The sequence below is a fragment of the Orbicella franksi genome, chromosome 6 (assembly GCF_964199315.1).
Source record: "Orbicella franksi chromosome 6, jaOrbFran1.1, whole genome shotgun sequence".
In the NCBI taxonomy this organism is placed as follows: Eukaryota; Metazoa; Cnidaria; class Anthozoa; order Scleractinia; family Merulinidae; genus Orbicella; species Orbicella franksi.
In genome coordinates, this window is record NC_138150.1 from 1,692,501 (window position 1) to 1,706,922 (window position 14,422).

General features: G+C 41.8%; 2 protein-coding genes across 3 annotated transcripts in view; both read left to right on the plus strand.

Annotated features, from left to right (window-relative positions):
* LOC145489860 (choline dehydrogenase, mitochondrial-like) overlaps positions 1-6,818 on the plus strand; it is an 8,278-nt gene extending 1,460 nt beyond the window's left edge. For both annotated transcript variants that reach the window (XM_081468927.1, XM_081468928.1), the window contains exons 2-8: positions 906-986; positions 1,110-1,374; positions 2,005-2,177; positions 2,524-3,029; positions 3,469-3,699; positions 4,179-4,380; positions 4,793-6,818. In XM_081468927.1, coding sequence (XP_081325053.1) covers positions 906-986; positions 1,110-1,374; positions 2,005-2,177; positions 2,524-3,029; positions 3,469-3,699; positions 4,179-4,380; positions 4,793-5,094 — 1,760 coding nt within the window. In that variant the 3' untranslated portion in view covers positions 5,095-6,818. The remainder of the gene's footprint in view (positions 1-905; positions 987-1,109; positions 1,375-2,004; positions 2,178-2,523; positions 3,030-3,468; positions 3,700-4,178; positions 4,381-4,792) is intronic.
* A 137-nt stretch (positions 6,819-6,955) lies between these two features.
* Positions 6,956-10,879, plus strand: LOC145489869 (cysteine and glycine-rich protein 1-like). Its single transcript, XM_081468938.1, has 3 exons — positions 6,956-7,092; positions 9,839-10,011; positions 10,651-10,879. The coding sequence occupies exons 2-3, from the start codon at positions 9,840-9,842 to the stop codon at positions 10,746-10,748; spliced, it is 270 nt and encodes an 89-aa protein (XP_081325064.1). The 5' UTR covers positions 6,956-7,092; position 9,839; the 3' UTR covers positions 10,749-10,879.
* The last annotated feature ends 3,543 nt before the right edge of the window (positions 10,880-14,422 follow it).

The window sequence follows — 14,422 nt, forward strand, 5'->3', positions numbered from 1 at the left end:
ATCCAGTTGCTGATAAAAATTTTGGCTAAAATCTTGACAAGATTGTTGAGATCTCAGGAAGATAGATTAAGATTATGTTTTAGAAATGTGAAAATAATAATAATAAAGATCATGCCATGATCATTGGTAGATCTAGGGGAGAGGCCCGGGGGCCCCACCCTCCCCCCTATTTTGAGTAAAAAAAGAAGAAATCACAGAAGGAAGAAAAATCAGCAGGGCAGAAAAAACAACCCCCCTCCCCTTAGTTCAAGGTCTGGATCTGCCATTGATGATCTCTGTCATTGAGGAGATCTTGACAAAATTACCAAAATCAGAGTGAGAGTCTTTTCTTGAAGACCAAAAACTCACCAAGAATCTTGCTTAGATTTTCAGTTATATTTTTGTAAGGAAATGGTTGCACCACTGATAACACAGTGTGATATTACCTGCTTTATCAGACTAGTTGAAATATAATAACAGGACAGATTATGTTGATCCATAGACTAAGCAGGAGGCAGCCTGGCTAAGTGGTTAGGGTGCCGAACTTGAAATCCCGAGGTCGCTGTTTCAAGTCCCGCTCTGACCACTACGCTGGAGTTGTTTCTCAGTAGGCCCTAGTTCAACTCCTTGGCCACCCTTGTAAATAGCAAAGTGGTCTGCCTCCCACCATTTTGGATTTTAACCAAGTTATGTTCATTTGCATTATTTGTTTCATCATTTGGTGTCATTAGCCCTGAAGAGCCCCATTGGTGGAGTGGTCAACTAAGATATTTATTTATTTTATTTCATTCATCCATCTATCCATCCATCCATCCATCCATTCATTCATTCATTCATTTATTTATTTATTTATTTATTTATTTAAGCAGGGTTTCAGATATGGATTAAAAGCAATTTTAATAGCTTAATATTGTTAATTCTTGCAGGCATGACCATGTTTAGGTATTCCTTGAGGCTTACTCACAGAACACAAATATCAAGAAAATCACTTGATTGGAATTCAAGGGGTCAGTCTATTATCACTCTCTGTCAGTTGTGCTTGTTTGTTTGTGTTTGTTTTAGCTGGGAGAATAGTACTGAAATTGTTATGACCTTTACTAAAACAAAATGATTTGTCATTGTTCACTTAGCAAGCCAAGTGCAACCAAAAAGTTTCAAGTCAACTAAATCGTTTTCTTCCACCCATGATTACATCATTGTTGGAGGTGGATCTGCTGGTTGTGTACTAGCCAATCAACTTTCAGACAATCCAGATTTAAAGGTGCTTCTCCTTGAAGCTGGACCAAAGGACAATTCATGGAGAATCCAGATGCCAGCAGCAGTGCCGTATAACTTAGACAGCGACAGCCATAACTGGTACTACACATCAGAACCTCAGCAAAATTTGCAAAATAGGTAATAACAGTATATTCAGTTTGGGTTTAAATACTTTCAGTGCCATAAAATACAAACTGATGACATCCTTGTAGTGTTTCTGACTCTCTTGAGAGGGACATGAAGGGGTAAAATTGGACTTGGGATCTGCCTATTGTGTCACAGGGAGAGTCAGATTTGGGTCACTGGAACTGGGAATAACAAACAAACAAGATGGGAATGGGATAGGAATTTGGCCAAAAACAATATATAGGCTGGGAAAGGGGATTTGGGCAAAATTTGGATTGGGAAAAGTCTATCCCTCTACCCCCGTCCCTGACTCCGCCCTTTCAGGACCCTCCATTGATTATTGTTCAGTCATGTAGACTCTGTAGAGCTATGTAATCAATATGCAATATTCAATAGTCCGATCACAACATCGATCCCAGCTTTTTTCTTCATTTCCTCTCTTGCCGTCAACAAGGGAGGAAAAGGAGAGAGCCTGGGAACGAGGTTGGCCTAATCTTGACTCAGCTACCTGCCTGATAAAGTAGCGAGCAGCGAAGCAAGACCGAGCAATACATGAGTTACAAGACCAAACGTCTTGAATTCTTCGGCAAATGCCTTTTGCAGAACTAGAAATCAATTCGTTTTCCATCATGCATTTTACAGGACCATGTACCATCCAAGAGGTCGAGTATTGGGCGGATCTTCGTCCATAAATGCAATGATTTACGCGCGAGGACATGCGTTTGATTTTGACAGATGGGACAGAGAAGGGGCCACAGGATGGTCTTACGCCGACTGTCTGCCATACTTCAAGAAATCAGAAACCTATGAGCTTGGTATGTCTGTTCACGGGAATCACAGTGACTTTGTCTCTAGAGATGCGTACAGACCCCAGGTTTGATCATACTCAGGTTTCGTGTTCTTGGATTTTGAACGGTATGATTTATATAAGTCTCATCTGAAAGAAACCCATAGTGATGAACCTCCCGCCAGCCCAGCTTCATCTCCCTAATGGCGAAATTATCAGTGATTAGCCACCTTACCACTCATTTGGCTTTCCGTTCCCCCTTTGAAAAATTTCTGCTGTTCTCTTACTCTGAGATCATGACCTAATTACAGTGTACAAGAGTTAACCATTGACCTCAGCTGTCTGCCGCGCTCAGTGTAATATCCTTTGTCTAGGTGCTAGCCAGTACCGAGGAGGAAGCGGTCCATTGCGCGTGTCACGTGGTACATCCTCCAATACCCTACACGAGGTCTTCCTCGCCGCTGGTACCGAGGCCGGCTATCCATTCACAGACGACTTTAACGGTTACCAACAGGAAGGAGTTGGGCGGCTAGATCGTACCGTACATGACGGAAAACGCTGGAGTACTGCGACCGCTTATCTAAAGCCCGCTCTGGAACGGAGTAACTTAGTTACGGAAACCAGGGCGCTGGCAAACAGAGTGCTGTTTGACAAGGACGAAGCTATCGGGGTAGAATACCGCGCGGGGAACTCCACGAAACGCGTGCGCGCTTCAAGAGAAGTGATTATTTGTGGCGGGGTGTTCAATTCTCCTCAGCTTCTCATGCTGTCTGGTATTGGAGATGAAGTCGACTTGAAAGCGTTGGGAATACCTGTGGTGGCTAATTTACCAGGAGTAGGAAAAAATCTGCAAGATCACGTGCAAGTGTATGTTCAATTTGTAAGTAGGTTTGTTTTAGATCTTTCGCGCTAGTTGCTCTACAACGCAAGTGGATTAATGTTGAGTTGACTGGTCGGTCTTGTCACGACTACAAGAGACATATCTTTTATCTGCGCGAATGAAGTGGCATCGGGCTGCATTGTCATAAGAGTCACAATAATCCACTGTTTAGCGCATTTGACTGACGCGGGTATAAGCGCAAGCAGGGACCATAGTGTTGTGTTCTTGGGGAAGACACTTAGCTCTCACAATCCCTCTCTTCACGCAGAGACATGAACAGTTGACAGCAATCTGTTAGCTAGGGGTACCTGAAAAGCAGTAGCCTTTAATGAACTAGCAATCCACTCAGGGCAGAGTAGCAATGCACCTGCAGCAGTGGGCTCCAGTGGCCCGAAAGCGACATAGGTCTCTTTCTAATCATTTTTACTTCTTAAAACAGGAATGCCTCCAGCCAGTAACACTTAACAGCGCGTTTAAACTTCACAACAAGGTCTTGGCGGGAGCACAGTGGTTCTTGTTCAAGAACGGAACGTGTGCCACAAACCATTTTGAAAGCGGTGGCTTCGTCAAAAGTGACCCTGGTGTATCGCACCCGGATATAGCGTTACAATTTGTTCCTGTTGTCATGAGAGAAGCAGGCGAATCTGATTTGATCCAACACGGATACCAGGTACATTGTCCACTGAGGCCCTGTTTACAAGGAGGTAGGGTAAGCCTTTTGCTAGGGTTACCTCAGCAAGAGGGCTACCCTAGCACTCCCACATTTCTTCTTTTTTTTTTCATAGACGTGTTTACAAGTCAGGTAGGGTTACCTTGGCACTAGGCTATCCCTATAGCTGAGCACTAGGGTTACCCTGGCGCCAGAGTAACCCTGCTTAAATGGCCAGTTACGGTATTTTCTTCACATTCGTGAAGACCACTCACGCGGTCGTTCGCGCATGGGATCGCAAAAGAAGACTGAACGAAAAAACAGCTTGAACATCGCGCCTCCCTTCGCAAGGTGAGCTGAGACGCTCCTAAGGAGGTACTGGAGGCACCGTTTTAGCCTGCGCGGGCACCGACAAAACTCCTTGTCCCTTCATCGATGTGGAAACACCTGTTGATATTTTTCTTTGCCGTTCCAAGAAACTTTTGTTTGTTTCGTTTCAGCTCTGTGTTGAAACACTTAAACCCAGCAGCCGAGGCTTTGTCAAGCTCAGGTCACGTGATCCACTCACTCATCCTGTCATTCAGCCAAACTATCTGACACATGACAGCGATCGCCGGCTCATGAGGACCTGCGTACGAATAGCGCGTCACGTGCTCAGCCAAAAGGCCTTTGAATCTTACAGAGGAAAAGAATTGAGACCAGGTTTGTGATGAAAGACTTGTAATGGGTTGCTTTGCATAGATGTGCTATGGTTTATCACATTCTCGACTTTTTAATACTTCGAAAAAATTGTGCGAGCCTCTTATCATTGCATTTTTTTTTTTTTTTGATAGAATTGTTTGCTTTTCAATAATTTATTAATGTTCGTTTTGCATTTTTCTCTAGTCTTCAAGACATTTTAAACCTTTAAGCCAAAGAGCTAAGACGGGACTCAGTTCATTCTAAATCTGCCACTCGATTTATTCGTGATGGACTCGAAACCTCCGAGAAACTTGGCCTATTCCCGCGATCTGAACATTTCACATTTTACATATCTGACGTACTTGGTCTAACTCGTTTTTTTCTCTTGGATTGCTGTGTTTTCACCCTTATAACATACATACCTCTCTTTTAGGTTCAACTTGTAAAACAGAAGACGATATAGATTCTTTCGTACGAGAATATGCCAAGACAGATTATCATCCCTGTGGCACGTGCAAGATGGGAGCCGACGATGATCCGACGGCTGTTGTCGACAAGAACACGCGAGTCATCGGAGTCGACAATCTTCGGGTGGTGGATGCGTCTGTCATGCCTAGTGTAGTCAGCGGTAATCTGAATGCGGCCACGATCATGATCGCGGAAAAAGCAGCGGACTGCATTTTAGGGAAATCGCCATTGCCAAAGGAACATGTACCCGTCTATGGCGTGTCCTGATCTCCCACTGAAACTGTATTGTGGTATTCTTCAAAGTCCCCCACTCACTACAGTAGTTTTATTGGCTTTTGAGGGCAATTTGAAATCCTACATTTTGGACGTAATACCGAGCGCGCAAGATAGCCACATGCGTTTTGGGCCGCAAAACAAACCTGCCTTACGGACCCTACTACGCGTGCTCTCATTGGTCGATACGTGTGTTTAGATGAGAGTATGTAAACACGGTTGTGACGCTTTAGATTCGCGCTTTTCTTCGAGAATTATTTTATAAAAGCAATAGAGCACTCTTCCGTGTTTACATAGCCTCATCTAATCACTCGGGGACTGACAGAGTTCTTGAAAGTTATGCAAACCTTCGACTATACGTCTCGGATTTGCATAACTGTCTCGAATTCTCCCAACCCTCCTCGTGTTTAGATGAGGTTATGTAAACACGGAAAACGTGCTCTATTGCTTAAATATAGAAAGTCAGCAAATGGGAAAGATATTGATACAACTTGACAGTCGCTTTTCAATATCTCCAATTAGATTGAAAATTAGTTAAAGGCTATGATGGTGTGAACACAAATTTTGGATAACACAAATTATTTCAGGGCTCAACCTTTCCGGCCGCAGGAACAAGACGAACATTGGCTTTCCCTTTTTTGGTAAGATTATTTTTCTGCGGCCAACATGGCGGAGAAGTTTCACCGTACTTCCATTCCATAAAATACCGAAACGTGTTTATCTGGGGCGCGACTTAAATCTCTTCCTTCTTTTTACACGTCAATACAACACAATGAAACATTGCAACTGAAAACTTGAAGACTGGACGACAACAGAATGGCGAAGTGTCATTTTTTTTAATGAAAGCACTTCAAGAAAAACAAGTAACTTGACTCTACATCCATGACCTTTCTGTGGCCGGGTCGAGAGAGTTTTCCTCCGATAGTGGAACGAGCTATTTTCGGATTCTCGAGACCCTAAGCTGGACTGAATTCCAATAATTTTGTTTTGTTTACCAATACAGTCTTCATTTTGAGGTGACTTTAGTTATCCCGGGAAAATCTGATATCTTTCGCGCTCTGTAATCTGTAACTTTCCTACGGCTCAAATTAAACTTTGGACTTACTTTCAGTTAAAAGCAGTTATTTCGAACGTATGGTCTCAAAAAACTAAAATTTACAATAACAAATTCGAAAATCGCTTGTTGCTAAGGCAACTAGATTTCTTCTGTTGAACAAATGATTGACAATTAATCAGTCGAAACGATCAAATTTGGAGGGGGAAATGACGATTCGCTTTCACGTTAAAATACTTCATACCAAGAATTTTCTTTCCTTTTAAGGAGGAAGACGTTTCTTCTAGAACAAACCATGACGTGTGAGGCATTTGATGACCCTGCCATCGTATCAAATATATTTGATGAACTTTGTTAGACACCCAGGGGGTACTCTCAGAAAAATTGGGTGGGGGTGTGCGGACCACTTCCCAAAACCCTTACACTATTTATGACCAAAATCTGCGATTTTCCCCTACCCTATTTATGACCTGACCAAAATTCAGCACCCTGTTTATGACCGTTTCGGCTGGCACAGTTGCCCTAAACATAATTTTTGAAGGGCTTTCGATGATGGTCTTGTCGATAATGATGAAAAAGTAGCTTCTTCTAAAAAACATACCCAATTCAAGACGAGTGAAAAAACCATACCCTATTTGAGACCAAAATCGATACCCTATTCATGACCAGAACGGCTGAAAAACCATACCCTTTGGGGCCGCACATACCTACGTAGCCCATATAAGGGAGTACCCCCGGGGAGTGAGACAAATGGTCAGAGATGGTCCATAATCCCTCGGAACCAAGGGTATTTTGGGTGCGTTGAAAGCAATAAATATTTCATTTGCGTAGTCCATTGTTGCAGGCGTTGTGCTAAAGTGTTTTCGTACAAGAAATTCCCATCCTTTTGCGATTTTTGGGAGTATTTTGCAGATTTCCCTCGAATTACTACAAGAGACGTAAGTAAGCAGTTACATCTAAGCTAGACACAAGCAAACTGTTTAAAATAACCTCGCATCCAATGAGATGCAAACAACAGTGATGTCTTGGAGCAACTAATTAGCTCTTGGTACGTGAGCTGTTCCCTCGCAAAGACTAAACATCTGCGCATTCGAGCTATTAAACCCGCCAAACTTACCGGTCTTTTACGAGGAAGACACGAATTATAAGCATTCACTGGATAGATTAATCGAACAAATTTGCCAGCAAATTATTTTTTTCTACCCCCGGGGGGGGGTACTTTGGGAATTTCTGGGTGGGGTTGTGCCGCTGGGACCCTGGAACCCTTAGCCTATACCAGAGCTAGTTCAGTTGAATTTTGCTACCCTATACTAGAGTAAACTCCCCAAATCCCCCCATCTATCGACACTGTTGAGGCTGATTTGCGTAAATTTAAACTTGCCGATTCGATTTTTTTTACATTTTTGAGTGACAACTGCTGGTTTCCTAAGTCTAGATAAAATCCTCAACCAACTAGTCAGTTTTGTGACAAATTATACCCTATTCTAGACCCAAACTCTCTAATTTATATACCCTATCCTAGAATAAACTGCTTGAAAAGCATACCCTTCACAGCGGCACATACCTATATAGCCCATATATGGCAGTGCCCCCGCCCCCCCGGGTTTCTACTACACGAACCATTAGTACATGACTTGATAGTATGTTAATTGGTAACAGTTTACAAATTGTTGCAAGGGCCACAATTAATTCCCTTGTCTCTCTGATCAAACAGAACAATCGAACTAAAGTGTGCAATGAATCAGACTGTTTGAAAAAATTCTCCGTGTCTCGATATCCACACGAAGTAAAATATCATTTCCTACGTCTGGCCTTTTAGCTCAAAAAAGCCTTTTGCTTGCGTTACGGTCTTCTGATTTCCATTCCAGTTTTATTTCAAGTGAAATATCGTTTTTAAAAACATCAGTAAAACGCGATTGAAATACGTATGGAGGGAGATAGTTTCTCTCATGTGGAAAATTTCGTTTCAGATGTTTTTAAGCCGTCAGAAAATATATGTTGACATTTCTTTCATGTTTATGCGAGGCGGTGTCCGTAACCTGCGACCTAAGATAAGATTCGTCAGACAACAAAGAAGTAATGTCAATTGTTTCTAGTCACGCAATGCAGATACCGTATGATAAAGTGTTCTACTTCTAGTTCTTCTTTGAAAGTTTATAGGATAGACAAATCGAGAAACAGCTTTATGACAATGAGATTACGACAACCATACTACGCGAAATGTTTCGTGCAACTCAAAACTTGCTTGCGAAGTTGTGGAACTATTTATAAACTTGTCGCATGGGGTGAAGATTTGTCTATCCGTCGCCTCCGAGGTACTAGAAGGAAACCTGGACCAGAGACAGTTGAGGAGAGTCAAACGAGGGGGAGACTGCCATTAATTTAAAACACTACCCTCTCGCTCGACCTACGCTTTTTTTCGAGTAATTTAAGCCATCACGTGGGTAGTAGAACCAAAACACGATAGTTCAATTTTTTACTCTTTGGGCCTGGAATTGTTCTTACATCCAGACGACAGTGAAACTATATTCTGTATTGTTAAATATATAGAGCAGGAGTTCATTTGAATCTAACGCGCGCTTTTATTGGTTGATTTATGGTCACGGGGCAATGGGTAAACCTAAATCTCGCCCTGAGGTCCCCTATTAAAAGGTTACTTTGACTTCTTCTTGCCTTATTGCTTCACACTAAACTCTAGCTCTATGTTATCCCGTTTCGGAAAAGACGGAGATTCTCGGGAAAACAAAACTGACAGTTTCCCTGTATCAGCTTTCAACCTTTTCGTCAAGTAGCACACTCGACTCAAATCAACAAAACGCTTGACCGATTTGGAATAAACAATTCATGATAATTAATTTTTAGAGGATCGTATTTCAACGCTGTTAAGGTTATTTTAAAATGAGTTCATCTCATGCCTGACGTTGTTCGTCTAGCTATGTTTCTGTAAAAAAAAAGTTGTTTAAACAATTCAGTGCATTGGACTGTTTCACTGCTGAGTTTATTCTATTTTATTATGTTGTGTCAAATACTTGACATGAAAGTTACCTCGATTGATCTTATCTGATCTTGCGTAATTTATGACAAAACAATAGCTTCATTTACAAACAAATGTGTTTTTCCGGACGTTTTTATGTTAAGATTACTATCAAAGCGCGAGATAACAGCTTTGAAAACTCTTCAGCCTAACAGTTTTTCAAAACTCATATCACAATCCGTTTCAATCTTCTTCAATTTTTGTCCATCCGTTACCTTCTTTTGTATTTTTTGTGTTATTAAAATGTTCCTTCACTATTTTAATTTGTTATTGTATATTTCACTCATTTTGGTGGCCGTTTTCTCGTGTCAGAATTTGGTTAAAATCCGTGACACACTCTTTAAGGGTCCAACATAGGCTTTTTCAATCCCGTATCCCGCAACCGTCCCGCCATCCCGCCCAGGTCAGAATATTTCTCTCGATCCCGCCTCGTTAGAGTCTCAGTTCTCTGCGTAATCATGTCTGTAACGTACGCGTGATTTTCCTTTTTTCCTCCCGCATCCCGCCGTCAATTTTAGAACTATCACGCATCCCGTCTGTTAAAATGATCAAATCACGTTCCCACCGGAATAATTTTATCCCGCATCCCGCCATTAACAGTCCTGTCATCCTTATTCCTCTAACGTTTTATTGGTCCGTCTCCTGTGCAGAATGCCTCCGAAGTCGACACTCGCCGAAGGACCTGGCAGATGTCCACGGTGCAAGGATAGAGTCTACCAGGCCGAGGAAATAATTGGCGCCGGATCCAAGTGGCACAAAAAGTGCTTCGCTTGTAAAGAATGTCGCAAAAAGTTAGATAGCACAACTTGTAACACGCACGATGGTAAGTGGAGATAAGATCTCATGCAAATCGCGCATGCACCGAGCTTTTGCCTGTCAATGATCTATGCTTCTCTTTAGGTGAACATTTGAGAAGGGCTTCGAATTCCCAATGTTATTTCCGGGGTTAATAACACTTCACTTCTCAAGAGAAGAATGACAATGATAGTCTAATATACCTAATTCTAACCAGTGCGTACAAACTACGAAATGTATAACCTATTTCAGACAAAAAACGACTTAAAACCCCTTGCTTTTTGGTGCTGTGCACACCTACCATTAAGGCTTATATGAAGGAATACCTCACCCGCCCAGGTAGAGAAAGGCAGTGGAAATATGCCACAGAAATTTTTCAAACAATGCAGTTCCGGATTTGAACGAAAATATTGGCGGATCGACGGATTTGCATACCCCTCTTCACCCCCCTCATAAAAGTTTCATGAAAGGTCAGGGACCAATCAAAACTAACAGCTCGCCAGTCACGCGCTGTTGAAAAACAAAACACATGTTAACTGTTTTTGCGCTCGAAGAAACAACCTCGTTCAGGGCTTCATCCTTGGGAACGAGGTTGGCGAAGAAAGACTGTTCTCTGTCAGTTACATATTTGTTTACGTAAATACTGACAAGTGATTTTTCTCTACAGCCGAGATCTACTGCAAAGGATGTTATGGCAAGCAGTTCGGTCCTAAAGGTTACGGATATGGTGCTGGAGCAGGGGCCCTGACGCTTACCGGAAAATAAAAGCACCTCCGATGGAGCTCCTGTTTTATGGACGATGGAATAGATAATAACACTAAATTGTCTATTTTTTTATATTAGTTGAGTGTATTTTCTCTTCTTGAAATCTCCAAGTAAAAGGTTGTGTTATCCGTACAGTTAGTTTTTATAACTAGGTGGAATCTTAAGGAAAGGCTTATTCCGTACAAAGGCAAAGAGTATGTTGTAGGTTAAGAAAAAAGAAATTGATCTCTCAATAAAGGTGTGAATAACATGGCGTACTTTTGTATCTTTGATGTAGCTTACTGGGGAGGGAGGCGGGGAAGGGAGGTTCAGAAGATGTTGTCGCAGACCTGAACGTACAGCCCATAAACTTCGTGGTACGAGAACAGTTCACCTCAAAAGCCGCGAACTCTTTTTATCTTGATAATTTGATTTTATCAACTGGGTTGATAATGTGAATTGGCCACCGTAAAGAGATTCGAAAGCTTTATCAACCCAGTTGTTAAAACCAAATTATCTTGTTATACTCCCCGCCGACGCAGCACCACAGTTTCTTTGGAAACTTACCCCCTCTTTTTCCCTTGGTTTTGTTTTCTCAGTGGAACATTCATTTAAAACTGTACAAATAGCAAAAACCAACCACCAATAGAAGAGTTCTGTACAGGCCCGCAAATGATCCCCAGACCGCAAAGGATCCCAGGACCGGTATCGAAACGATTCCGCCGGAAAAAGTTAGAAATGGCGTGGACTCCATGAAAAGTCTACGGATGGATATATATTTTTTAATTATCCCAGGTGAAGAAAAGACTAGCACCTCAGGCATAAAAGCAATAAAAAACGTTAAACAGTCGGGGCAAATTACAAGTGACATGTGTCGACTAAACGCACCGCAAAAATAGACATGAATCTTCGAAGATGCCTCTGCTATCTAATTAACCGCTTAGCACTTTTACCTGCACACTTCTTATACCTGCGTCTTTGATAGCCACGGGCTTCCATGACACTGAACAAAGTTTTTCGTGCGAGTTACCACAGTGTTCTTTAGATAGACTTATAAACAATTTACCTATCTAGAATGCCGTAGGAATAGAGCTGTCGCCTTTACTCTTGTAATTTTCTTTTTAACGTCAATAATCTCCTCTGTGCCTCAAGCTTCGCGAAAATGTAGTCAATACACCTGGGAAAATGGGTCACAATTGGAAAAATGAGTCACGTTCAGAGAAATAGGTCATACTTGGAATGATGGGTCACACTTGGAAAAATGGGTCACACTTGGAAAAATGGGTCGCACTTGTAAGAATGGGTCACACTTGGAAAAATGGGTCACACTTGAAAAAATGGGTCACACTTGGAAAAATGGGTCACACTTGGAAAAATGGGTCACACTTGGAAAAATGGGTCACTCTTGGAAAAGTGGGTCACACTTGGAAAAATGGGTCAAACTTGGGAAAATGTGTCACACTTAGAAAAATGGGTCACACTCGGAGAAATAGGTCACACTTGGAAAAATAAGTCACACTTGAAAAAATGGGTCACACTTGGAAAAATGGGTCGCACTTGAAAGAATGGGTCACACTTGGAAAAACGGGTCACACTTGGAAAAATGGGTCACACTTGGAAAAATGGGTCACACTTAGAAAAATGGGTCACGCTTGGAAAAGTGGGTCACAATTGGAAAAATGGGTCAAACTTGGAAAAATGTGTCACACTTGGAAAAATGGGTCACACTCGGAGAAATAGGCCACGCTTGGAATGATGGGTCACACTTGGAAAAATGGGTCACACTTGAAAACATGGGTCACACTTGGAAAAATGGGTCACACTTGAAAGAATGGGTCACACTTGGAAAAATGGGTCACACTTGGAAAAATGAGTCACACTTGAAAAAATGGGTCACACTTAGAAAAATGGGTCACCCTTGGAAAAATGGGTCACAATTGGAACAATGGGTCAAACTTGGAAAAATGTGTCACACTTGAAAAAAGGGGTCACACTCGGAGAAATAGGTCACACTTGGAATGATGGGTCACACTTGGAAAAATGGGTCACACTTGAAAAAATGAGTCGCACTTGAAAGAATGGGTCACACTTGGAAAAATGGGTCAAACTTGGAAAAGTGTGTCACACTTGGAAAAGTGGGTCACTCTCGGAGAAATAGGTCGCACTTGGAACGATGGGTCACAATTGGAAAAATGGGTCACGCTTGAAAAAATGGGTCACACTTGGAAAAATGGGTCGCACTTGAAAGAATGGGTCACACTTGGAAAAATGGGTCACACTTGGAAAAATGGGTCACACTTGGAAAAATGGGTCACACTTGGAAAAATGGGTCACTCTTGGAAAAGTGGGTCACAATGGGAAAAATGGGTCACACTTGGAAACATGGGTCTCACCTTGAAATATGGGTCACACTTGGAAAACTCCAAACTCCTAACCATGGCTAAGTATACATTTTTAAAAAGCTTAAAGACCAAAAATTACGGAAAAAAACATTTGTGTACCCTATAGCTGTATTGTAACCTGACACCGGCTGATTAAATCTGCCACCTGCTGGGGAATGCCAGGGCTTGCTTGAGAAAAGATAACTCCTACAAGAACTGATCAAAAGGAATCATTTTTAAATTTTATAAAAGAAGACAAATAGTTTGCTGTGATAAGCGTAGAGAATTTTGAAAAGTTAAAGACACATGAAATGATGACCAGTTAAATCGGATACAGAAAATCTAGCGTACGTTTCAACACATAACTTCGACACAATGCACTGCATGGAAAAGTTCTGTGCGTATCCCACAGAAATTAACGTACTAAGAACAACAAATCCTGAAAATTTTAGCTCAGTTGAATAAATCCTTCTCAAGATATCTTTTCTCGAAGGCGAAAATAACTCTTTTTGAGAAAACGAGCTATAAACTTAGAGTGACAGTACTTGTCAAAATAAAACTTCAATACCTTAAGATTCGAGTTCCGCGAAAAACGAAACTTCGAATTTCTTTCAGAATTTTAGGTTAAGTCCCGCCTTGACTTCTCACCAAAGTATAGCGCTGGCGACCTCTCTTTTTAGCCAAGTGAAAAATGCCCTGACAAATTATCTTTCTTTTTTTCTATTCCCGACGTGAAAATGCGCCCGGAGAGGGGACTCCCCCCTCAAAAAAGGACACATTAACAGTACTGACATTGACTTTTTTCAGCTCAGTACTCTTAAGGTACCACGAAAGCCCCTGCTATGGGACCTTTTGAGGATGAATACCCTGAGAGGTACGACGTGAAGCCCCGTACTTTTTATATGGGAGCCTCCCCCGGGAAAAGGCCATCGCGGTGGTCGATGCAAAAGCGTGAAAGGAAAATCATGGGCAATTTTAACGTGTATCATTTGTCGTAGACGCCCATACCTAACTCTCAATCAGGTAATGTAATGACGTTTATGACAAACGGCAAAAAATTACCTCGGATTTTTTTGCTTTCAGATCAAGAACAAAATCAAGGCTGGTGCCCATACAGCTATCATCGCTGAACCTTTTTTTGCAGCGATCGCAGCGGTCAACGCTATCATACAGAAACCAGCCTACAGAAGAAAACAAACACATACACTTCAGGATACACCGACAGCAAAATTCATTTTTTACCATTCTGTAAAACGTGGTTCTGACCTATCACCCTGAGCAAGCAAGTACTTACTTATTCGCCTACATTTCACA